This window comes from Triturus cristatus, chromosome 2_2, assembly GCF_964204655.1.
Source record: "Triturus cristatus chromosome 2_2, aTriCri1.1, whole genome shotgun sequence".
NCBI classification, from domain to species: domain Eukaryota; kingdom Metazoa; phylum Chordata; class Amphibia; order Caudata; family Salamandridae; genus Triturus; species Triturus cristatus.
Window position 1 is genome coordinate 715702586 of NC_140582.1, and position 24916 is coordinate 715727501.

General features: G+C 41.8%; 1 protein-coding gene across 3 annotated transcripts in view; it reads left to right on the plus strand.

Moving 5' to 3' along the window:
* Window positions 1-24916, plus strand: part of CFAP96 (cilia and flagella associated protein 96) — a 262999-nt gene that overhangs the window by 23797 nt on the left and 214286 nt on the right. For all 3 annotated transcript variants that reach the window (XM_085641942.1, XM_085641943.1, XM_085641944.1), the window contains exon 2: window positions 17195-17386. In XM_085641942.1, coding sequence (XP_085498068.1) covers window positions 17290-17386 — 97 coding nt within the window. In that variant the 5' untranslated portion in view covers window positions 17195-17289. The remainder of the gene's footprint in view (window positions 1-17194; window positions 17387-24916) is intronic.

The following is a 24916-nucleotide window of genomic DNA, read 5'->3' on the forward strand; positions in this document are numbered from 1 at the left end:
ATGTCTACATTTGGCAAAGCAAGGTCTCTCACCATACCTGTTTTCTCTGCAAACTTTTCACTCCAGAAGACATAGCTGTGCCCTACAATCCACACTGTGAACATCTTCAAAGGAGAACTGGATGCACTCAGGAGGTGTCTTTCAGTAGAATGGCAATATGAAAAGAAAGACAGTTTGGAAATGGAGGCATACATATTTTTTTCAAAACAAAAAGAACTGATTGGCTGTTTCATACCATTCTAGAATAAAAACTAGGCTGTATGTGTAAATTAATAGAAGCATGTTTTATATTGGTAAAAAAAAATGTGTAACCAAAGAACAGTACTATGGATTTGCTGTTAGGTTTGAAAAGTCAAGCACTCTTGCTCTGTGGAATTGAAACATTGTTTGGCGAACTTCTGACCTAACTCAACACAGCAGTGTTCCATGAGCTGTTGCTATGGTAGCAGGCAGAAGTCAAGTTGGGGGAAGGGTACTAGGCAGAAGTCAAGTTGGGGGAAGGGTACTTTTGGAAAAGGGTTGGTTTTCAACCAATAGAAATGTGTGATTACATTTGAAAAAAAGGGGGAAGCACTGAGATTTGAAACTTACAAGTATATGTGTGGAAAAATAGAGGGAAAGTTTGCCATTATCTGGTTCTGCTGAGAGGAGAGAGGTGAACACAACAGAGATCCTGGCTCTGATAATCTGCTGTTTGAGTGTCACATTTCTTTCACAACTAACTAATTTTAAAGGTGAGTTTACAGTTTGAGAGGGGATGTATGTGGTAACTTAAGAAATGAATAATAGAAATGGAAATTGTTTTTGTTGTAGTTACACATGGTGGTTTCATAATGTGTCAGTCTGTAAAAGTGATTTTCACTTGCCCCGAAAAAAAAAAGAGCAGTAAGTGTGCTTTCAAATTGGCAAAGAAATTTCGTTTTGGGACTAATGTGAAAACATGACTCTGTGTGCAGAGAGGAATTATAGGCAGAGATTTATTGCGTCTTGCTCTGGTGATTTCACAGTTGCATTAGATGGAAAGGGGGAGCGGATTTTTGGGGGAAGAAGCAGAGTCTTAGCACACACCCATGTGCTTGCCATGTATAGTCATGCACAGTATTTACAAGCGAGTGGGGTTTTCAGGTTTCAGTCTGTAATGCAAATACATTCAGCATCACTAAGGCTGGTTGCCCTTGCTGTAGTGTAGCAGTCTGGACATGGGCTTTTTAAAAAATCTGAAAAGTGGTTTCATAATGTGACAGTTTGTAAAAGTGATTTTCACTTGCCCAAAAAAAAGAGCAGTTAGTGTGCATTCAAATTGGCATAGAAATTTCGTTTTGTGACTATTGTGAAAAGAAATGTAGTAATATATTTAAATACAATAAAGGAATTGTTACAGAGAATCGGTGAGATCTGTACAAATAAAACTTTAGAATTTTATTGGATTACCATTGGAAATTTAATCAAAAAAGAATTTTAAAATTACTATTTGGTCTAAAGGAAATGAAATCAGATGTATTTTGGAGTTATTTGAGATATAATATTGTGATTATACTTCTGAAACAAACATATCAGACGGTATTTTAAAGAAATAAGTATTGGTATTAGATGATATTTTTTTAGAATATTATGCATTTCTATAATGTCAAGTTTAAGTAAAAAAAGAATCAGGGCTTTTTTAATACAATCTTTGTGATTGTTATTTTTTTTTGCCCGCTGTAAAATGATGAATGCAATTGCTTTCACAATTTATAGTGAAATGCAATATATTCTGAAAACAGCAAAAATAAGGCAAAAATATTTTATGGAAAAAAATGTAAATATGTGTACTGTATTATAAAATGTTTTAAAAATATTAATACTTTTTTCTTTTTTTCCAGATAGATATAGAAAATTTTCGAAAACTACAAACATTTTTAAAACTATTTTTAAAAAAAACAAATGAATAAATATTTTTTCAGTGAGTATGGTAAGTCAATAATAATAATTGTAGTCTCTCAAGGACCTTGTAATGTGTTTATTGATTTTTAGTGTTTTTTAAAAAAAAAAAAAAAAAAGTACGCGCACCGTACGCGTACGGTAAAAAAAAATAAAAAAAAGTTTTTAAAAACATATGTAAAAAAAAGATGAAAGATAAGGTTGGCTCTTAAAAGAACCGTTGTGTTCATGCAGGGACAGAGGAAAGGAAGCATGGGAAAATTATTCAAAGCGACAAATGTGTTGATCTATTTTGTTGTTCACTAGGGAAACACTGGTCTCCCTATAGCAAATTAGATCTTGACAAAATGTGCATCGAATATCAACCTTCCGAAATCGAGGGTTGATTTCCAGAGGGCCAGCAAAAGGAGATTCTCCCCCCACAGATGAAGGGCTCACCTGACCTGCAGAAGAAGGAGTCAGCCCTGCAGATGATGGTTCAGGATGAGCTGCTGTGGATGTACTGGCTTGTCTTTCTGAAGAGTTACCTCCAAAAAGATGACCATGTGTCCTTCTGTGTACATCCTGGAGGTGTCTCTTCATGGTGTGATTCCCAAAGGAATACTTCCTGTTAGGATTACCTCTAGAAAGTACACGCTTACACAGCTTACAAGTCACTAAGGGTGCATTTACCTTTTGCTGGCCTTCAGGAAAAGTAAAATAATCCCATACATAAGAGGGCTTTTGTTTCCTCGATCTCTGCCTCAAGACAGTGCTGCTAGTGCTAGCCTCACTCTCAGAAGAGCTCTGCTGTTCTGCCATCGTATCCCAAAGACAAACCAGCTCCTTCTCCCAAGGGATCACAAGCAGAAATGAGGGGAATGGGTGTGGTGTAGGAGAGTTCTAGAACTGAAAGTAGTTTCAACCAATCAAAAGTTGTGTTTCATGATCACATGACCTACCGTACGCTTACGGTACGCTTACGGTACGCTTACGGCAAAAGTGCGCATGCGCGTAAAAAAGACACGCGCTTGCGCGCATGCGCATAACAGTCACTCCCGGCACTTCCGCGTAACGTGCGCGTGTAGCGTACACGCGTACGCGTCCCACGCGGAGTACGCGCGGCTACGCAAATTGCGTAACTATACGCAAGCAGCGTAGGAAAATTACGGACGTTGCGTAAACCGTACGCTTACCGTGAGCTTACGGTACGCGTACTAAAAAAAAAAAAAAAAAAATAGAAAAAAAGTACTGCAAATAAATTTTACATGTTTATTTTAAAAAATATATTTAAAAAAACATATTTAAGAATTTTAAAAATTTAATCATAGTCTTTATAAAAGGTAAGAAAATTAAAATAAAAATATGTTAGAAAAAATAGAAGAAAAAAAAAAAATAGCATTTAAAAAACCTTGCAAATTCACTGAAAAAACCATGGGTTTCACACACGTTATAGTTAGGAATTAGCATTTAAAAAACCTTGCAAATTCACTGAAAAAACCATGGGTTTCACACACGTTATAGTTAGGAATTAGCATTTAAAAAACCTTAGAAATTCAGTGAAAAAACCAAAGGTTTCACACACGTTATAGTTAGGAATTAGCATTTAAAAAACCTTAGAAATTCAGTGAAAAAACCATAGGTTTCACACATGTTATAGTTAGCTGGACATTTTACTCGTAAAAAACCAATGAAATTCCCCCGTTATAGTTAGTTCAGCTAACTATAACTCGCGCGCCCGCAATGAACTGCTGATGACGTCACATATTACATCACTCATGACATGGTCAGTGACATCACTCATGACATCACTGATGACATCTCAAATGACATCACTGATGACCTCACTGATGACATCATCCTTGTGATAGAGTGGCAGACCTCCTCTTCCCCTAATAAAACCTTTGATACACACATTCAAAAATAGAGACTAAAATTTACAAAACAATGGACATACCAATAACAGTTACAACAACCTCTTCAGTAATTCTAAGATCCACATACACATCCACTCATTCACCAACAGTCCAATACAGTCACTCATACATGTACTCACTTATCATATGTACTCATACACCTATACATCCTGTAACACAATGCCACTCATCCATAGAGCTACTCACACACATAGTCACTCATGCTAATAAAGAATCAAACATACATTTACTTGCATATACAGTTATACACACACCACCACACTTACTTCTACGGAAACTTACACATACTTAGTCTTTTAAACAATCACTTATGGAAATACATACTTATTCATACAGGAACTCTTTCAATCTCTCACTCTCACATATACTCACATATATAAACCAATAGTCACATATACTAGTTTTAAACATATGTAGTTACTCATAAAGACACTATTGAGACAGTCATTCACTCACTAACACACCCATACACACACTCATCCACCCATGCAGTCCTGCACACATGCTCTGTTCAACACATACAAACAGTGAGTCACTCATTCATGCACCTATGCACTACGTCATACCCCCCACCGAACCATGCAGACACTCAGAATGATACTCAAAAAACCAACTAATAACCTATATAGACACCCATGTAGCTACTCACCAACCCATGCAGCCACTTATACACAAAGTGAAAAAATGATACAGATATTTATATATTTAAACATTACTCACTAAGCCATGTATTCACTATGATACACTTAATCAGTCAGTTACATAATCAATTTTTCAAAAAGAAATCATCCATTTAGACAGTAATATACCCATTTATTCTTCCATCAACCTTGAGATATACATATATAAAACATATTTAATTTTCAGAAAAACACACATTCACTGGATGATGTCATCAGTGAGGTCATCAGTGATGTCATTTGAGATGTCATCAGTGATGTCATGAGTGATGTCACTGACCATGTCATGAGTGATGTAATATGTGACGTCATCAGCAGTTCATTGCGGGCGCGCGAGTTATAGTTAGCTGAACTAACTATAACGGGGGAATTTCATTGGTTTTTTACGAGTTAAATGTCCAGCTAACTATAACATGTGTGAAACCTATGGTTTTTTCACTGAATTTCTAAGGTTTTTTAAATGCTAATTCCTAACTATAACGTGTGTGAAACCTTTGGTTTTTTCACTGAATATATATATATATATTATCTAGTTTTAGTTAGGACCGTGTTTCCATAGGAAATCTGAAAATTCTATTTTGAATAACTTTGGCGCCGGTTGACGAATCCTCGCAAAATTTTCAAATCTAATGGGGCGCTCCGCTCAGCTCCTACCCTGAAAGTCTCGGGGTGATTCGTCAAGCGGGGGCCGAGAAAAAAGGGGGGTCCCAAAACGCGTTTTCCCCATGCATTTTTACATAGGACCTTTAGTCGAAGGTACAGCCCGAACGGCTGAACAGAATTACTTGAAATTTGGCAGAGAGGTATTCCTCAGGTCAGGCATGTGCCTTTTGCATGTGTGGAGTCAATCTGTTCAGTATTTCCTGAGAAAATTGCAGTTAAAGCACATAAATATCTATAGCCGCGCACCGTGCGCGCACCGTGCGCACAGGGTGCGCGCACCCTAACGTGTGCGAGCGTAATTCTGATTGGTGGTTACATGTCAGTCAACGTTCGAATCGGTCGAAATCAGGAAGTCTCGGCTGCCATTTTGTTTGTTGTGGGTGCGAGAGTGAAAAAGAGAGGTGGCGAACGTGAAAAGGGGGCAGGGTAGAGAGTGCCTGACCCCCTAGCCTTTGTCAGGGGGTCCCTAAAGGACCCCGAAGGGTGAAAAAACTTTTTTTTTTTTTTTTTTAAATAGCGGGGTGCGCGCACGGTGAAAAACCTTTAAAAAAAAAAACATACATAACTTAGCATTTAAAAAACCGTACAAATTCACTTAAAAAACCATAGGTTTCACACCCGTTATAGTTAGGAATTAGCATTTAAAAAACCTTGCAAATTCACTTAAAAAACCATAGGTTTCACACGTTATAGTTAGGTGGACATTTCACTCGTAAAAAACCAATGAAATTCCCCCGTTATAGTTAGTTCAGAAAACTATAACTCGCGCGACCGCCACTCCATCACAAGGATGATGTCATCAGTGATGTCATGAGTGATGCCACTGACCATGTCATGAGTAATGTAATATGCGACGTCATCAGCAGTGGATTGCGGTCGCGCGAGTAATAGTTATCTGAACTAACTATAACGGGGGAATTTCATTAGATTTTTACGAGTGAAATGTCCACCTAACTATAACATGTGTGAAACCTATGGTTTTTTAAGTGAATATATATATATACATATATTCCACTTTTTCTCTCTCTGACGTTTTCCATATTCAAACTGTCAGGATATACTTCTCATATAATTGCTATTTCTCTAATAATTCCAAAAGATAAAAAAACTGTCTGCCAAATTTAACTAAAAACACATCTATTTCTCTGACGATTTCTAAACAAAGGTCTGTCGGGATCAACAAAACACATTTACTTCTCTCTCACTCCCTCTCTGATGATTCCGAAACAAAGGTCTGCCAGGATTAACTAAATACATATTTCCGTTTGTAACATTTGTGGATCAATTCACAAGGAATCCACGATCGCCCTTTTTTTCCTACCTTATCTGGCCGCTACAGATGTCCCCCAAACCGATTACCCCCGTCGTCCAAAAACCAGATCTTTCATCTCAATGGGTGTCTGTCATCCTCCTCGTATGGTGCACGACTAAATGAGTTGTCCAAAGGGAAACCTCCCCAGCGGCAGGCCAGATCAAAGGGGATCTCCTGGCTGGCTCTGCCTCAATGTCTGGTAAAATCCTTTATGTAGCAAAAATGATTAATCGCCACATCTGTAACAAAGGGGGGGGCAAGCACGTTTATTGCATATGCACAAAATGAAACAGCTGGGAGAGAGACTGCACCATAAGAGAAGCACGAGTCAGTCTCAAATTACACACGCTGCTAGTCCATTCTTATGATACTATTTTTGGCAAGCAGCCATAACTGTAATACAATAGTTAACAATAGAAAAAAAGCTTCTTCCTCTTCCGTTCTTTGCTACCCAGTCTTCTATTTCATAATCACACACTTCCTCAGAGCACAGCTTTCCTATTTTCGTGACTCTAGCAGTCACGCTACCTACACAAATCTAAGTTTGGAACATCCTCTGGTGCTCTGAGTTTCCTGCTAAATATCCAGGTAATGAAGGTTCCCAGAAACACACATTGTGCAGGAGGAAAAAAACACTTAAAAGTCATACCACATTTAAACCTTTTTTCAAAGCAGGCTGAATTTACCAGAAAAAATGTGCAATTTATACATACACTTTAACCACACATTTAAACAGCCTCATACAAAATTCCGTCTTTACACGATAATAATGCTTCGCAGTTTCTTGGTGAGAGACAGGTAAAACAGAACAATGAACAAAATGATTAGTATCTGAAGCTAAATTAGGGTTTTGATTCCTTTCATCACTGTGCCTGTATTTATCCAGAAATACTCTCTAATAACCTACCTAATTTCTCCTATATAGGGACGATCTTGTATTGACCTCTCCTGGAATCTCCACCTGGGACCTGCCACTGTAAGAACCCCCCTCCCCCCCTCCAACCCAATGTATCAAGAGAGGAGCATGATCTGACAACATGCAATCTAAATATTCGCTTCTATCAAATTCAGTTGTGCTTCATGGATGCACAAGTGTATGATCGATTCTGGAAAAACAATTGTGTGGGGATGAATAATAAGAGAAGCTCCTTGTATCTTAGTTTTGAGACCTCCAAAACCTTGTGACCTGGTTCTCGCCGTAGAACTGTCCAGATACCTATCTAGGGCACAGTTGAAGTCCCCCCCATCCACAATATAGTATAGTGAGCATATGGTGCCAATAGTTTCATCAGGTCCTCAAAGAATTTTGGTTGAGTCCACATTAGGTGCATACGTGTTCAATAAATGTGTCTGCTGCCCATTCAGTGTTCGGCCACCCCTATATTTATATGGGGGAAAAAACCATGGGGAAGGCCAATGTGCTAGACCAGGAACGTGCGGCAGTAAAATATAACAAACAACAATGTTTCACTGTAGATGCATGTCTAATTATTGTGGAATCTATTTGTGAGAGTATGTGAATAAATTGTATTACTTCTTATTTGATGTGGTTAGGACATGAACTCTTTAATCAGGTCATCAAATGTTTAAATTGCATATAATGTTTAGATTTTTGTATCCTTTGTGGATAGCGTCTGCATCCACCAAGTAATGGAGTAATGATGTTTTGAATGACCCCTACAGTTTTGGCATCGGGGTTCCCGAAATGTGGCCTTTGCTTGTAGAGCCAGTGTTTTTGCAACCAAGAGTGCCACAGCTCTTGCAGGAGATTTAAATGAGGCATACCAAAGCTTTCCTCCACACTTCATACAGTGTTTCTCGTGTTCTTTTATTGTCAATTCGTTTTCCTGCAGCATTTTGATTTGGGAGTGCTTCTGTTTTGAATAGGACCTTATTATCTGTCTCCTAATGGGACTATTTATCCCCTTAACATTCCAAGAGCTCACTATTACGGACATATTCTTAAATTCCACTTGTCATAATCTGCCGATTGATTCATCATCCTACTTTGAATGTGCTGGTGAGAGTTAGTTTTCGTACTCCCCAAATTCCCTTAACCTACTCTCCTCCTGTGTGGCCCTCTACAACTTGGCCCACACAGGAACAAACCCCCCCTTGAGCCAAAAATAACACATTCTACTCTTCCCACTGTTGGGTGGTTTACTCAGCCTCCCTTGTTTAGGGTCACCCGTGATTGCCACTGCCACTTTATTTTTTAAGTAAAGGTACATTATATAGCTGACAAGAATAGCACAAAATGATATTAATCCATACACACAACATATTCAGCAAAGTAACAAACCAGTACAGTAGTTGATTCCCTATAGTAACTAAGCGAAACAAAATTGTCTGCTCACAAATCGTCCTTCACAGGAACATTTGTCCTCAGTGGCCTGCACATCCCAGACTAGTACCTACCAAGGAGCAGCAAAACAACAGCTATATAGATTGTATTTCAAATAGGCCCTCAACATTTCACCCATTCTGACCCAAACTGAATCCTGTAATCATAATAGCAATGTGCTAATGTCTGTATTCATATATGTTGGACCGAAAATCATTTGAGTGGTCACTCCCCAGACCTTTTTAGGTCTCGGCTGAGACAGCGCTTTAGCGCTGCTCTGGCGAGACTTATAGTAAGCGAGTTTTGGAAGTGCAAACAGTGGCTTTTCAGGCCTCCAAATACAGTGCATGTGCGCCGGGCGCGCGCACCATTTGGCAGCCTGAAAAGCACTGCTTGATCACTTGCTTTGATGTCCTCAGTGAGCCGCGCGGCCACTGAGGACATCAAAGTGCACACCATTTGCCACCCCCTTCTTGTTTCCTTTGATCCCTATCTTTCCCTTTCTCAATCTCACCCTCTCCCTGCCTTTTACAACTGCGGCCCGCACCACTGTGCCTGCCCCCACTCCCACTCCCTCCTCGTTTATTTTAGTGGGCGCGTTAAGCTGGGGAGCCGTTTTATCGTTAAACAAAGGAGCAGTATCCTAAGGGGATTACTTTAAATGCAACTTTAAAAAACTTGAAACTAAAGACATATTGTGGGCTTAGCAAGAATATAAAGGGCCTGCAGCCCACACGTTTCTTACAATTGGTTGGCTTTATTATTTCTCTCTTTTGCCTGTTCCTTATTCCATAGTTTTTTTTTTTTTAAAAAGCTCGTTTGTCTCTCACCTGTAGCATAGCCCCTTACCATCACTCTGATTGATTGGCTGCCTTCTCTTCTCTCACTGCTCATTTTTATGGTGCTTTTTTTTTTGCTTTAGTCCTCTGTGCATGTGCTTTACAGGTCGGTCTCTCTCCGCCCCCCCCCCCCCCCAGCAAATACTTGCTACCGGCACCCTCCACGTTCTTTCCGTGCTTCATTCCCTTCACATCTGTTTCTTCACCCACCCGTCATTTTAATTTTTTTATTTTTGTTTTTTCGGTATTTGTTATTCACTTCCCTCCACCGAACGGCTCTTGCTCATCTGTAGATTTTCTGGCCACAGTTTGGGCCCTCAAATCATAAGCTAGGTGTAGTTGTGTTCAGTTATCGCCTACCTTTAGGCTATAGTACTTAGATTTGAATCTGGAGAACAGCACTGCATTGATTTTTCATTAATGCAATGCTACCAGAGCAGGATCCGTGTTCTTTCAGGGGTGTATCATCCTTTTTACTTTTTATTGAACATTCCATTTTTAGCTGAAGAAAAAACAAACTAGGTTAGATGCTGTCCTTTAGGTTTCACTGAAAAGTGTCTTACATTAAACAAACACAACACCAAGGCTAACCACCAATCTGTTTACCAGCTCAGTTTATGACAATTAATTGAACGTACTTTTTTAAAGTCGTGGATTTAGCATGCATGTAAAACTCGCATTATCCGGTTACATTTACCTTTTGTTGTGGCTGGGATCCCTTTGATCTGGTGGCCCTGCGCGAGTGGATGCCGAGGGAGGTGCTCCGACCGTGGCCTGGCCCCCAATATCCTTTTAAGTGTCATCCCTCATTATAATTGCTGTTGTTTTACCAGGAGATGTGTCCTGAGGGCAGAGCAGCCTTTGTATGTCTGCAGGGGGTGGGAGCGTGCTCTGATAGTGTCACGCGTAGGTCGGGGCTTTCAACCTTTTAACAAAGCCGTCAAACATATGAAGGCATTCTTTCTCGCACAGAGAGTCGAATTGGTTGTCGATTATTGCACCCAAAAATGTTGCATTTATTCAAAAAGACATTGTTGCTCCTGTTTAAATTATCCTTTACATATTTTGGCACATATAAAATGCAATATTTTTTTGCTCAGAGCCAGGTCGAGCCCAAACCTCCAACAAACACACACATTGTATAATTTGTAGATATGGTTTACAAGATAGTATCTTTTTTTCGGTGGCCCTTTTTTAATCAGAAACAATACTGTTTTCCAAGCTCACTTTAACCAAAAGACCAAAACGGAATCCTTCAGATAATGCCCTTCTGCATACAAACTTGCCAGCATTTTATTCTACTATTTTCCAACATTCTGCTTTCGGGTTTAAAAAAAAATCTGTATTACTTGCACAGATGCACAACTGCAAAAGGTGCCCTTAAGTTCCTCAACTAATTATTGTCCTCCAGACTGATGACATCTTGGTTGTGGAGAATGCAACAACAATTATGGAGTTGTTCACATACTTGTAATTTTCAGACATAAAAAGTAAAACACTATTCATGTACAACATAACACAATATTGTTTCACATTAAAGTGCTGCGTTCACTTTACCTACATGGGCAGCAACTAACCCCACTGTTAGCTATCTCTGCTCCTGCGTTGAGAGACCTGATGCTGCTTGTGCTGTGATAAGACTTTCAAAGTATTTTGGTGATTATGCCTTACTGCCTGTTTTGAGGTCTCGCCTGGCTATCGCGTACAGGATCGCTCAGCGAGACTTATGTAGGGGCTTCAGAAAATGCTCCCAAAGGCTTCCCCGGCGGATCGGGTGGCGGTTACGCTCACAACCACGCGCATTCCATTTGCCACCAGCTACCAACACACTGCTGCACGCCGCACACTGCTGCACGCCGCACACTGCTGCACGAAACACTGCTGCACGCCGCGCACTGCTGCACGCCGCACACTGCTGCACGCCGCACACTGCTGCACGCCGCACACTGCTGCATGCCGCACACTGCTTTTATGCAAGTTTATTCTACTGACATTGTAAATGACAATGCCTTTTATTTGTTTTAAAACCAAAACATAAATAAAAGGCATTGTAATTTTACAATGCCAATAGCTCAAACTCTTATAAATGCAAGACCTATTGCATTGCAAATGCTTGTTGCCTTTTGTTCCTTTTTGTTGCTGAATTCGTTTTTGTTGGTTTAGAACTCTGCACACCTTTTCACTGCTAATCAGTGCTAAGGTGCGTGTGCTCTCTTCCCTAGACATGATGCAATTGGTATATGCCTGTTTGGCACAATTAATTTACTAACAAGTCCCTAGTAAGCGGTACTGTGGTACCCAGGGCCTGTAAATAAAATGCTACTAGTGGGCTGCAACAATTATTGTGCCACCCACCACTGTAGCCCTAAACCTACGTCTCAGGCCTGCACTCCTGCAGCCTGCAATGTAGTTTTAAAACTACTATTTCAACTTGGCAGGATCAACACCTACCAAGCCCTAACCCTTATTTTTTAATACATGTAAGTCACCCCTAGAGTAGGCCCTTTCAGCTCAGAGTAGTATGTGTAGTAAAAAAGTAGGAAATATTTATTTTAAGTTTTACATGTCCTAACAGTGAAGATCTCCCAAATTCGACTTTCACTGTTGCAAGGCCTGGCTCTCTTATAGACTAACACTGATTCTCCTTTGTACAAACCAATAAAGGCTAGAATTAGAATGGGAGCAGCTAGAGAAATAATGCTTACTCTTACTTGCATTAGAATTTTAAATCCTCTTTATTGTAAAAGTTGGATTTTAGCTCCTAATGTTAAAAATACCACTTTTAGAAAGTTGGTATTTTTCTGCCTCCAGTCTCTGAGGCCCTGCCTTCGTGTGGTCTCCCTGACCGGCATGCTAATGACTGTCTCCCTGGGCTGTGAATTGGAACCAGACACTAGACAATAGGGGCTGGTTGTGCTGAGTGGTGAACACTTGGGGTAGACTAAGGGTTGGAGCTGACACTCACTACTTACATTTCAATGTCCTATCTTCACACTCGCACAATGACCAACACACCAGGGGCCAGACATATTGGCACCTCTGAGGGAGGGGAGAATAACTGCTCAGGGCAGGTCTTGGTGTCTATACTATTGTTTTTTACAAGAGGGCCCGCTCAGAGTCTCCATTTTAGTTTCACTTTTTAGCTTGACGTCTTTATGTAATCGTGACTTTTTACATGTTTTACACTTACACTTTAATGTACTGAGAAACTATTATACATGAAGTTCATTTCTTGGTAAGCATTATTATCATGTTATTTGTACACTCTGTCCAAGTCTAGGCATGTAGAACGCAATTCCCTTGTATTTGGTTGCCCGGTTGGAGACAGCTTTAAGGCTCCAGACACACCATTTGCATCAGCTCTGCACCTTTGACATAGTGTGATTGGAATGATGTGTTTATTACATGAACACCCTGTGTGCTACCTTTGATAGAGGAGCACTTCTGCTGGGATTGTCCTGGAGTGGGATACACTGTGACTGAAATGCAGTCCAGCTGGCTCTGACCTCTATCCTGCAAAGGACGATAGCCTGTTCTACAAAGGCCTGCTTCCTGACACATCATACTCCGTATGGGGGGTTAGGTTATCCCAATGGAACTGGCAGAGGGTATTCCCACTATGCTCTCGATAGAATAGATAGTGTTAGGTGGGAGTATAATCATATAGTAATGTTATAATGGTTGCACTGTTTATCTGTTTCACCATTCTTGTAATGCTGTTACAATGTTTTGTTTCATCTGCCTAATAATTGCAGCTCACTCTTTCTGTACAAGAATACGATCCTATCAATAAATGTTTGAATAGCCGTAGTCATACCTTTTTTAGGTTTTACCTTGGGCATGCAAAACACAACAATGAAAGGGTAAAGGGTAGATATGTTTCCACAATTTCCTTGAGGACTAAAGAGTGGCAAAAGATCATACAAAGCACAATTAATTGTTCTAGTACAAAATAAACAAATTCAATTGTAAGTTCCTTATATCCATGGTAACCTCTTTTCATATATGTAAAAACAATGCTAGTGGGTTTTCGTCCCCAACCTTTTCATATTTCCTCTACTCACATTTTGTTTCCTTTTTCCTTTCCCCTTTTTTCCCTTCGTTTTTACTCCTCTTTTCTTTCCCTTCCCTTCCCACTTGTCCTTTTAAAAAAAGAAAAGCAGCATCAAAATAATTATTACAAAAGTGCATAGAATTATTCAAAAAGTGTACAACACATAGTATAAGCCAAAGATTACTATTGTCAATTTACTGTGGGAGAGTGGTCATGTTCGAGGTTGCTGATACCATCTGGTACCCTGGAAAGGTTAGGGGTTTAGATGGGGCACTGTGAGCTATCTAGGAACCAGGCCATCATTTTCTGATAGTATGTGTGAACTGAGTTCCCATATTCTGCAGCTTATGTTGTCCAAATACACAGTCCTACTTAATTAGTCAGAACCGTATAAAAATCCTCTGCCCTCCACTTCAAAGGTTTGCACCTGGATAAAAGACCCATCTCAGAGACTGCCTCAGATCATCTTTGAACTGGAAACCAAACCAGAAGACAAGACTGCACAGCTGTTTGCCTTGCTGCATGAGAGACTGAACCTCCTCTCTCTCTTCCAAGACTCCTGAGTGACTCCAAGAACCAGTGGGCTGTTTCCCTGCTTGAACGTTCAGGACTACAAGTTCCAGAGGCCTCGCCTTCTTTTCTTGATTAGAAACTGGCCTTGCTGCTTTTCTGCCTCTGAATGGGTGAGTCCTGACCCCCTTATCTGTTCTAAAGGTCCAGGACCCTTGGGTAGTGTTAGAGGGTGCTCCTTCCTGCAATTCCTGCAAGTTTCTGCTCATCGACACCAAGCGATGCAGAGTAGCACCAATATCTCTGACTCCGGCTCTGAAGCGACTCCGATTGGCGACTTCCAAAGGTCCTGACGCGCCAGCTTCGATCAAAGTCTACAATTGGTTCCAAAGTCCAGCGGCCCCCTGTCTGACTCAGATGACAGCTGCGGCCCTCAATAGCTCCGGTTCCAAGGTGGTCCCCGATCCACGGATCAAGCTGCTCCGATGCCCAGTGGCTCCTGTCCAACACCGACAACAGCGACCCCGGTCCAACGCCCACTTTAGCTCCAACGCCGTGGCTGCAGCCCCTTTCGACTCCAACGACAAGCGACTCCGATGGTGAGAAGCCATTGCCTTGCGGTGCTCTCAACTCTGTGAACTCTTGCATTTTTGGCACCCAGCCCGAAAGGTAACTCTCACCAGGCCTACCTTGGTCCTCGACGGCGACACGATTCCCATGTGCCCGGCTTGAACTTATCGGCTTCAGCCCGACTCCGAGTATTTTGGCGCTTTTCATTTCTAAGCAATATTGTTTTTTAAATGATTCAAAAGTTGGTCGCACTCTGCTCGTCACACCAGCAAGTTGCCCCAAGGAACTGTGGTAGATGTAGTGGCGACGGCGAGTACGCCTATGCCACGATGTATGTAGAAAAGTATGTGTTGCATTAGCCATCCCTGGACACGTGTTTCGAGGTAGTTGCCTCTCGTCAGCAGGGAGCAGGTCAGTGTAAAGGGGTGCCGCGTGGACTGCCAAAATGTAATTAAAACAGGTGAAGTACCTCTCATGGCGCGCAGGTGCAGGTCCAAGGCTCGTCAGCCCGTTGGCACCCCGCATACGGTCCTGCTCCCTGCTGACGAGAGGCAATTACCTCGAAACACGTGTCCAGGGATGGCATTTTAAACTTTACACTCGTGGCATAGGTGTACCCGCCGCTGTCACTACATTCTCCAGAATCCTATGGGGCTATTTGCTAGTATGACGAGCGGTGTGCGACCCACTTCGCATTTTGTATTTAAAGCTCCCTGAGCTATTGGGTTGACGAGCCCGGATCCCGCACCCGCGCGCCTTGAGAGGTACTATACCTGATTTTATTTTTTGGCAGTCTACTTGGCACCCCGCATACGGTCCTGCTCCCTGCTGACGAGAGGCAATTACCTCGAAACACGTGTCCAGGGATGGCATTTTAAACTTTACACTCGTGGCATAGGTGTACCCGCCGCTGTCACTACATTCTCCAGAATCCTATGGGGCTATTTGCTAGTATGACGAGCGGTGTGCGACCCACTTCGCATTTTGTATTTAAAGCTCCCTGAGCTATTGGGTTGACGAGCCCGGATCCCGCACCCGCGCGCCTTGAGAGGTACTATACCTGATTTTATTTTTTGGCAGTCTACTTGGCACCCCGCATACGGTCCTGCTCCCTGCTGACGAGAGGCAATTACCTCGAAACACGTGTCCAGGGATGGCATTTTAAACTTTACACTCGTGGCATAGGTGTACCCGCCGCTGTCACTACATTCTCCAGAATCCTATGGGGCTATTTGCTAGTATGACGAGCGGTGTGCGACCCACTTCGCATTCAATATTGTTTTTTAATACTTTAAAATTGCATATGTTAAGATCTACTGATTAAACTTTTGTTGTTTTGGTGTACTTTTATTTATTAAAATATACTCAATTTTTCTAAATCTGTTTGGGACCGTTTTTGTATTGTGTTTTCACTTTATTTCTGTTGTGTTGCATAAATACTTTACACATTGCTCCCAAGTTAAGCCTGACTGCTTGTGTCCATGTTACCAGAGGGTTCAGCGCCAGGTTTAGTTTACAACAAACACCCTGACTAGGACTGTGGTGCTTGCTTGAACAGGACTCACTCCCACTTCTACCAAGAACCCAATGTCTAACAATGTACGTGGTAACAATTCAACATTCCACTGATTCAAGCTGGCCTAGTATCAGGTGGGTCAGACAGCACTTGAGTCATAGCTACCCATGCAATTACATCATTAGCTAGTCGCTCATCAGATCACACCTTCTTCATATACACCTCTTCCTCTGTAGTTTATTCCACCATGTCCTTGAACCAACCAGCAAAAGAAGGTAAGTAGGTAAGTAACTGCGAAGCCATTTAACAGCTATCCTCCTGTTAACCGAAAGAAGGTGAAGTAATGTGAGTTTTCGTCTCAGCCGTTTCTTTTTTCTCTAGGACAAGGCCCAGCAAGAACTATTTCATGGCAATGGATAAGGGCCTGATTACGAGTTTGGTGATCCATCGTACCCGCCCGTGCCTCCCCGCACCGCCAAACTCGTAATCAGGCCCATAGTGGCCGCAGCCTCCCTACGCAGTCAGGAGTTTGCAACGTAGCTTGATTTGCAGGACCAAATCTGTTTTCACCGCATGCTCGCGTTCTTCAACCGGTAGCCATATTTATTGGTTGTAGACACAATAATCTATTTATGTATTATGTATTATGTATTATGTATTTATGTATGTATGTGGTATTTGTATAACGTGGACGTAGCCAAAAAGCAGTGGAGTGCAAACTTGTTATACAACACTTATTCAACTTGTAAACAACGATAGTTTGGTAAATTATTCACATTTTCAAAGAATATTTTAGAAATGTGACACACTTTGTAATGATCTAAATGTCTTAATATATCTTGTGTGACAGAATATCTTAAACCCTCTTAGGTGCCTATATTATGAGGAGGACGACGCATAAAAGGAAAATAAGGAACAGCCACTAGATTTCTTGCTTGCGGCAGTTGATACATTATCGACAAACCATGGCTGGAGGAGGAAAGACAGACATGGAGAGGATTGGTCTCTTCAGTGAGATGGGTTATATCAGCATTGGAGATGCATACGTCACAACCTTTAACAGTAAGCATAGTCTTCATCTTCGTACAATCTGCTATATGTCACAACATGTATTGTAGCATGTATAGGCTGTTTATTATTATTGCAGAATATAGGTTTGTTTAGTATAGTCTCTTCGACAGGATAATGAGTCCTTCAACTCACATCCATTGCTAAGTGTAATATGTCTGATCATCATGTTGTGTATAAAGTCTAAGTCACTTCGTCTTGGCACACCTCAGCTAAAGTGACTCTTGCTCTACGAAGTGGAAATGGTCACTGTGTTCAGTCGAAAATGCAAATACCGGTTGGGGATTTTATTGCATCTGTCAGAGTCAGTGTGATAACATTGTTTTGTAAAACATCTTTTGCTAAAATTGCTTTTCCGAAACATCTTTTACAGTAATATTGTAAATATATATTGGGAAATTACACAAGATAGAAGTTATGGTTAGAAAACAAAACTTAATTAGTGACGTCACCCAAAGGGAAATAGGGGCTAAACATTTGGAGGCATCAACTGACAAACTTAGAGTGATTTGGAAAGGCATAGATAATAAAGCCCTATTCGCACGCATGATAAAATCGTATCCCCTACTGGTAGAGACGTGTCTATCGAGCAGCATTTTGGGTGCAGAGATCATTGAGGCCTTTAGTGGTTTATGGGTTGGTATTAAACACATAATCTCAAGACCTGTTACCAACTCAAGCAAGAATCCCAGATGGTTCGATGGCATATGCTCGCGGGCTAATAGAGAACTGTGTGAAGCACTAGCGGCCATACCCAGGGATATAACCCGAGTTAGATCATTAAGAGCCTGCTATAAGAAAGCAACTAAACTACGCTCAGATGAGATATTGAGAGAACGTTGGTATAACCTTGCTAGTGCTGCCGCGCTTAAAGATGTAACTGGATTTTGGAAAGAAGTTAAAGCCATGAGGTCTATGGACTCAAATATTACCCCCATAAGCTATAATATAACTAGCGAATTATGGGAGGAGCACTTTGCCAGAATCTACACAGCTTCCACAAAGATCTCTAATAGTCATACCTGCCCCCCAGTTTTAAAGGTTGCTATAACTGTAATTGAAGTCGAGGATGCCATAAAACAAAGTACAGGGAATAAAGCCCCAGGCTCGGATGGGCTACCAATCGACCTTATAAAATATGAACCAGATTTTTGGGCTCCCCTTTTATGCAATGTTTTTAATAACCTGACCAATATCCCGAGCACTTGGTCGACCAGTATCATTGTGCCCATTTTTAAAAAAGGTGACAGATCCAATCCCAGCTGTTACCGCCCAATTTCCTTGATAGACAATACTTTGAAGATCTTGGGCAGGGTTGTCTTTAATAAGATCAGGAAATGAGCTGAAGACAGCCAAATTTTAAATTGTTGTCAGCTGGGCTTTAGAAGCAATGTCGGAACTGTCGAACAGTGTTTGAACTTAAATCTTATTCTGGGCAAATATACGATCCCTCAAAAAGTTCCACTTTATTTGGGTTTTATGGATTTAACCTCAGCCTCTGATTTTGTTAGTAGATCACGTTTATGGGAGATTCTTTTAAATGATGGGTTGGATGAGGCTTTGGTCCATATTTTGGCGTATTTGCACAGATATTTAAAGGCACGGGTGAGGATAAGCAATGATGCGGAGGTTTCTGGGGATATTGTCATTGGTAGAGGGGTTAGACAAGGCTGTGTTCTAGCCCCTCTACTACTTATTCTTTATATAAGTGAATTACATAATTCCCTGTCTAAATTGACCAATGATGTACCGAAAATTAATGGCAAATTATTCCCCGTGCTTTTATATGCAGACGATGCGGTCCTCATGGGCCGCACCCCCAACGCACTTCGCACTTTAGTTACGGGGTTCGTGTCCTTTATGGCTGAACTGGACCTTTGCACTAATTTAAAAAAATCTTATATAATGATGTGTGGGCCGAAAAAACAATGTATTAATTCTATAACATCGGGCAGCGGTTCCCTAACACGCACAGGCACTTTTCCTTATCTGGGCTTAGTTTTTTCAGAATCAGGCTCTTGGCAAGTCCATGTAGCCCACAGCAGAAGCAAACTTTCCAAAGCGGTTAATTCTATAATTAGTCTTCGGCAGCCAAAACAAGCAGAAGTGGTGTTACCTTTAATCCAGATATATAAATCACAATGTGTATCGACGGCCACCTACGGTGCTGAAGTCTGGGGGTATGTAAATTGTAGCGGGATCCAAATTGAAGAGAATAGATTTTGTAGAAGAATTCTCGGGGTTCAAATTTAATCTCCAATTTATATATGCCACAAGGAATTGAACCTATATTATGTGGAGGATTTTATTAGGTCTCGTCCAGCTATATTCTGGCTAAAATTATGGCAGAACCCCCACTGTGTTTTTAACACAAGAAATAATTATAGATTGCCTTAAATGCGATAAGGGTGGTAGTATACCTTGGCTTGTTGCAGTTAAAAACAGTTTAGCCAGTGTGAAGTTGGAGCATATTTTCTTATGTCCATTAGCATTGGAAGGCATAAGTACAAAATCACTTAGGGGGGCGCTGTATGATCTGTATCATAAAGAAAGACAGAACATCGAGCACCATAAATCATCGATTGTTAGGTATATGCCCCTTCTGGAGGTACCGAGCACTCAACATCATATGCCACAGAAATACCTCAGGAAGAATATAGGGAGATGGAAAAGGAGCTTACTTTTCCGCCTTAGGGATGGTAGTATAAAATATTCACTTTGCTTCCCGATAGGATTTAATAGCAACCTTGAGCAGTTGTGTTGCCCATGCGGTATTGGTAGTAAACAAACATTGTTACATTTTTTACTTTTTTGTAAATTTTATGCCAGATATACAAAACAGTATTTAACTCCCTATTTTAAGGCATGGGCTATCTTTGATTTCAAATTAGCATATTTTGAAATTTTACGGCTAGAAAGTGTTGATTAGATTTTTCGAGTAAGCACGTTTTTACAAGCTGCGGTACGCTCACGTGCTTCCATGAACGAACCCTAATGTGCCACAAATTTTGTAACACTGCCTAGTGAAATTCACCTTTTATCTTTGCTCTTATAATAGTCATTAATATTGCCCGTAACTAAATATTCTGATAAAGCTGCTAGTATTGGTAGAATTGAAAATGGGGTTTTAGTTAAATTATATCTGTACCTTGATGCCCATCATTGTCTGATTTATTGCACGCTATCGCACTTTTTCTGTAACATACTGCTGAATTTGCACATTGGTCTAAACCTCATACTTTGTTATTAATGCTGCTAGATTCTGCAGGTTCGTCCAACCTTTTTATTGTGATTTTACTACTGTAACTTTGTATTTGTATTGGATGATATTGTATATTTACATGTTTTAAATCTTGTATTGTATTTGCCATTGGTAGTGATGAATTGTGCTTTTATGGATATTTTTATCCGAATAAAGATTATTTGACTTGACTAGTGACGTCATCAATATAAGAATTTGAGATTTCATCAATGTTGTAATTTAGCATGTAATGAGTGATGGCCTATGTGAGCTCATACGCATGCATGAGTTGGGCTTTGAGTTAGGATTAGTTTATCTAACCACAACCGGCAAATTTCAGTGTTTTATTTTTAAATATTTTGTTTTGCACCCCTTCACTATAACTGAGTTTTTTCACTGAATTTCTGAGCTTTTTATAACATATGTTGAGGTGTTCTAACCAAAGCTAACCATAATGCCACTTTAAACTTTGTTTTTTTTAGTGGATTTCTTGGATTTTCTTTTATCTTACTCCAGGTATTTCCCTTCAGGGTGTAGCCTGCAGCTAAAGCCCTGCCCTCTACCTACTACAGGTGGCCAGGCCCTGTTGTGCATGGACTCTGGTCATGCACATTGGGGATTGATCACAAGGGTTGGCTGCAGGGACTGGCCTTTGGCAAGATACTGATTGAGTCCAACCCCCACAGCCAACCACTGAAGCGCACTGCTTTGGTCATGAGTAGCAGGGTTGGCCACGGAGCACATCCACCTGTTGGAGGAAAACCCCTACTGCGCAGGACCTTTGGTGGTTGCCCACAGTGCCTGACCTGCAGCTAAGGCCTCCACCTTTCCCAAAACGGATAGCTAACACATGTTGTTGCACAGCCTTTGGCCACAGACCAGACCTGCATGCAAACTGTCACAGGCAGCCAAACCCTGCTGCCACTGCCTATGGCCGTGTACAGCGGGGTTTGGCCACAAGGTCTGACTTTCGGCCAGTCGTGTCCAACCCACTGCAGCAGTCAACCTCTGCAGTGCACAGCCTTCAACTATGGTATGTTTTTCCAGGCCCCAGGGTGCCTTGACTTTCCCTTAAGGCCTTCTGTGCTCTACTAGAGACACATGCCCACTCAGGGAGACCCAGCATTGCTGCATGAGTCCTTCTCTCCCCCTGTACCCATGCAGAAGGTTCAAGGCCATTGCCCAGCAGATACTCCACTGTGATGGCAGGGTACAAAGCTTCTTTCTTAGGGCCAGTAGCCCCTCCCCAGTCAAAGTCTACCATAATTATGGGATGTGACTTTGTAACATTGGCAGAGTTTACTATCTGGTGCACCTCATCAGGTATGTTCTGCCCTGGGGAAGCCAGCTTGGCCATAACCATGGAGATGCTTGGCCCTGTAACCCTCAGGGGCTGGACTTCAACCCCATTGGTTATTGGCAACTGCCTGTACTTTCCCATACTGGAATGCTAGTGGGCTAAAGATTAAATTTCCTCCCCACCGATGGCAACTAAAGTGGCTTCAGTGTATCCCTTGCAATTCCCAGGGACAACGTCTAACCCCATCCCTACACTGTCATTAACTTTGGGATGGTCACCAGTGGGTGACTTCTTGGTGCACACAGTATATCCCCTCTTGTGTGCTGATTGTTTACAGTCATAGCACACCCCAGCCTTTGTAGGATCAACATTGTTGCCAATGTACCCCCTTCCTTTTGAATTGAATGTGGCAATGGGCTTTCCCCCACCCCCTCGGACATCTTTTGGGGACTCTTTTGTAGTTTCTGTCTTTTTATGTTTGGCCCCATCTTACTCCTGAAGAAGGGCCTGTCCTCCTTTCTTGTGATAACTACCGTGGGACATCTTGAACTTCCTAGTGCACACCCACTCATCAGATATCTTCCCCAGCTCTTTATGACTAGATATGCTGGTGTAACTTGTCTGAGGTACAATTTGTAAGCAGGTGTATTTGTACCACTACACTGTAGAGCCCCTGATAGGCATATTCCTGGTTACCTTTGATCCAGCCTTCTAGTGACTTCACAGAAGCATCTACAAAGTCTACCCTTATCTGAGTTGACCTCTTGTGAATATTTCTGGACATTTGCCTGTATTCTTCAAGTGTTAGACTAAAGAGCTCAATGAGTGCCTTCTTCATATGTGAGTAGGACTCTGACACATCATATTCTAGGTTCAGCAGCCTATCCTTCCCCACTGTTGGGATCAATTCCCACAATAAGGATCCCCAAAGGCGGGCACCCACCCTTCTCATCCCGAGAGCCCTCTCATAAAATGCTAGCCATTTGTCAGATATCGTCCCCCTCATCATACTTTGGCACGATGCCCTTAGGCATCCTAGGGTCATTGGCACCCCCTGCATTTACCTCTGTGTCTTTGTTGCTGCTACCATGTACTTGAGACTGTAGTCCCAGCTTGACCCAGAGCTTGTTCTCCTTCTTACAGGACCCGCGTCATATCTTGAATCTCTAAGAGGCTGAGCTGTGCCTCTAGGTCCTTTTGCCCCCCTCACTGAAGTGGAGCTCTTCCCACTCCCAGATGTAGAGACATGCCGTAAACGAACTGTGGGGGCACACTTTTGTTATCCCCTTAACATCTTCAAGGAGATCTCTGCCATCAGCCTCATCTCAACTGTCGGGGGTAATCTCCCCTTCAGGTTGGGCTTGAGCTCTCCTGGCTTCCTCCCTGGCTCTGAGGGTCTTTATGGGTTCATATCTTCCTGTCCCTGCATTAGCACCCTTAGATCGTTGATTTTTAGTTTTGGCAGGGTGACCAAGTCGATTTCCAGGTTTTCCATTCTTAGGAGACTCAGCAAAATTTTTTACTAAACTTTTTGTCAAACGTTGTAAACTTCTACTGCCAGCCAGTAAACTCCTGGAAATTGGTGCCTTGGATACTCAGAACTTGCCAAAAACTTATGAAAACGTTTTCTCAGCATCGACTTGCCGGATTTTCTTTGGTCAGTAACTTATTAATTGTCTGGTACAGCTAAACACAAGTTCTGGATCACACTGCTAGGCACCAATCTGAGGATTGTGGTGTATTAAATGGCATGGTTGTGCGACCTTCATTCACAAAACTGTCTTGGGTCCAGTCAGGTAAAGGAACTAGTGTCAAGAATTTAGAAGCAGCAAACAACGAAATAAGAAAGTTACGCAACAGGAAAGAAATCCAACACCATTTTATAAAAACAGAATGCATTATTATGAATTTTGAGACACCAATATGAACAAAATCCACTGGAGGGTTCCGGAGATATAGATGTTTAAAGAAAACATAAATTTCAGCTTTTTAATCCAAAGTGCAAACAAGCATTGATAACCGTAAAGTTTACAAACTTTTGAAAGTTTGAAAGAGTTGTGTTCGGCTACTTGGCCCTAGTTGGGCAACCAAATCTTTCATGGAAAAAGCCAGAGCGGGCCAATAAGGATTATTTGGATAGTTACCTATTCACTAAAGAAGTCTCAAGTCCAGTTCCACAATTTACATCAAGATAGCCATAGACTTCAATAGAGTGGTACTGATGCAGGATGCTGAAAGATGCTCTGGGTGCTGTGCAGTCGACAGAGGCCTTCCTGGGGTTGTTCCTAGGTTCACAGGTAAAGGGGGGGTAACTTTGACCACAGTGGTCGAAGTCCTCTGTGAGCCAGTAGAAGTCCTGCTGTGGCTGGGCTACAGATCTCCAGACACAGCGGATAGAGCGATATCCTTTGTTGAGGGCTAGTGTCCGTTTTTGGTGACCAATCCATACTCTGATGACTGTCCGTAGCCTTGCAGACGGGGGTGCAACTTTTGGGTCTGGGTTGTCAGTCATTGCACAGTGGCGATTCCTTGTGAGTGGCTACTGATTGGCCAGGACGGGTGACTTCAGCTTTCATGGCCCTCGTGCTGGAGCAAAGGGTCAGCAGACTCTTGGAGTCACGACTTTTGTCTGGGTCTCCAGAGCAACTTTTCCTTGAGTCAGAAACCACAGATACAGTCCTCTTTCTGCCAGCATAAAGAGCAGCAGGTGCCGTCCAGCAGTTAGTGAAGCCTCTCTTACCAGGTCCAGGGATTTGCAGGGCAGTCCTTCTTCAGTCCTCTCCCCAATCCAGATGTGAATTGAGGTTCAAGGTGCCAGGGGTGCCCTATTTATGCCCAGGAGGATGATGCGGCCACTAGCCAATGGGCTATCGGGATTCCTCCTGCCCTATGATGATGTCTGGCTATGTGTGGCATTTAACAATGTCAGAGTGCACTATTCTGCCCACTCTCAAGATGCTTGAACCCTTCCTTGGATGTTAAG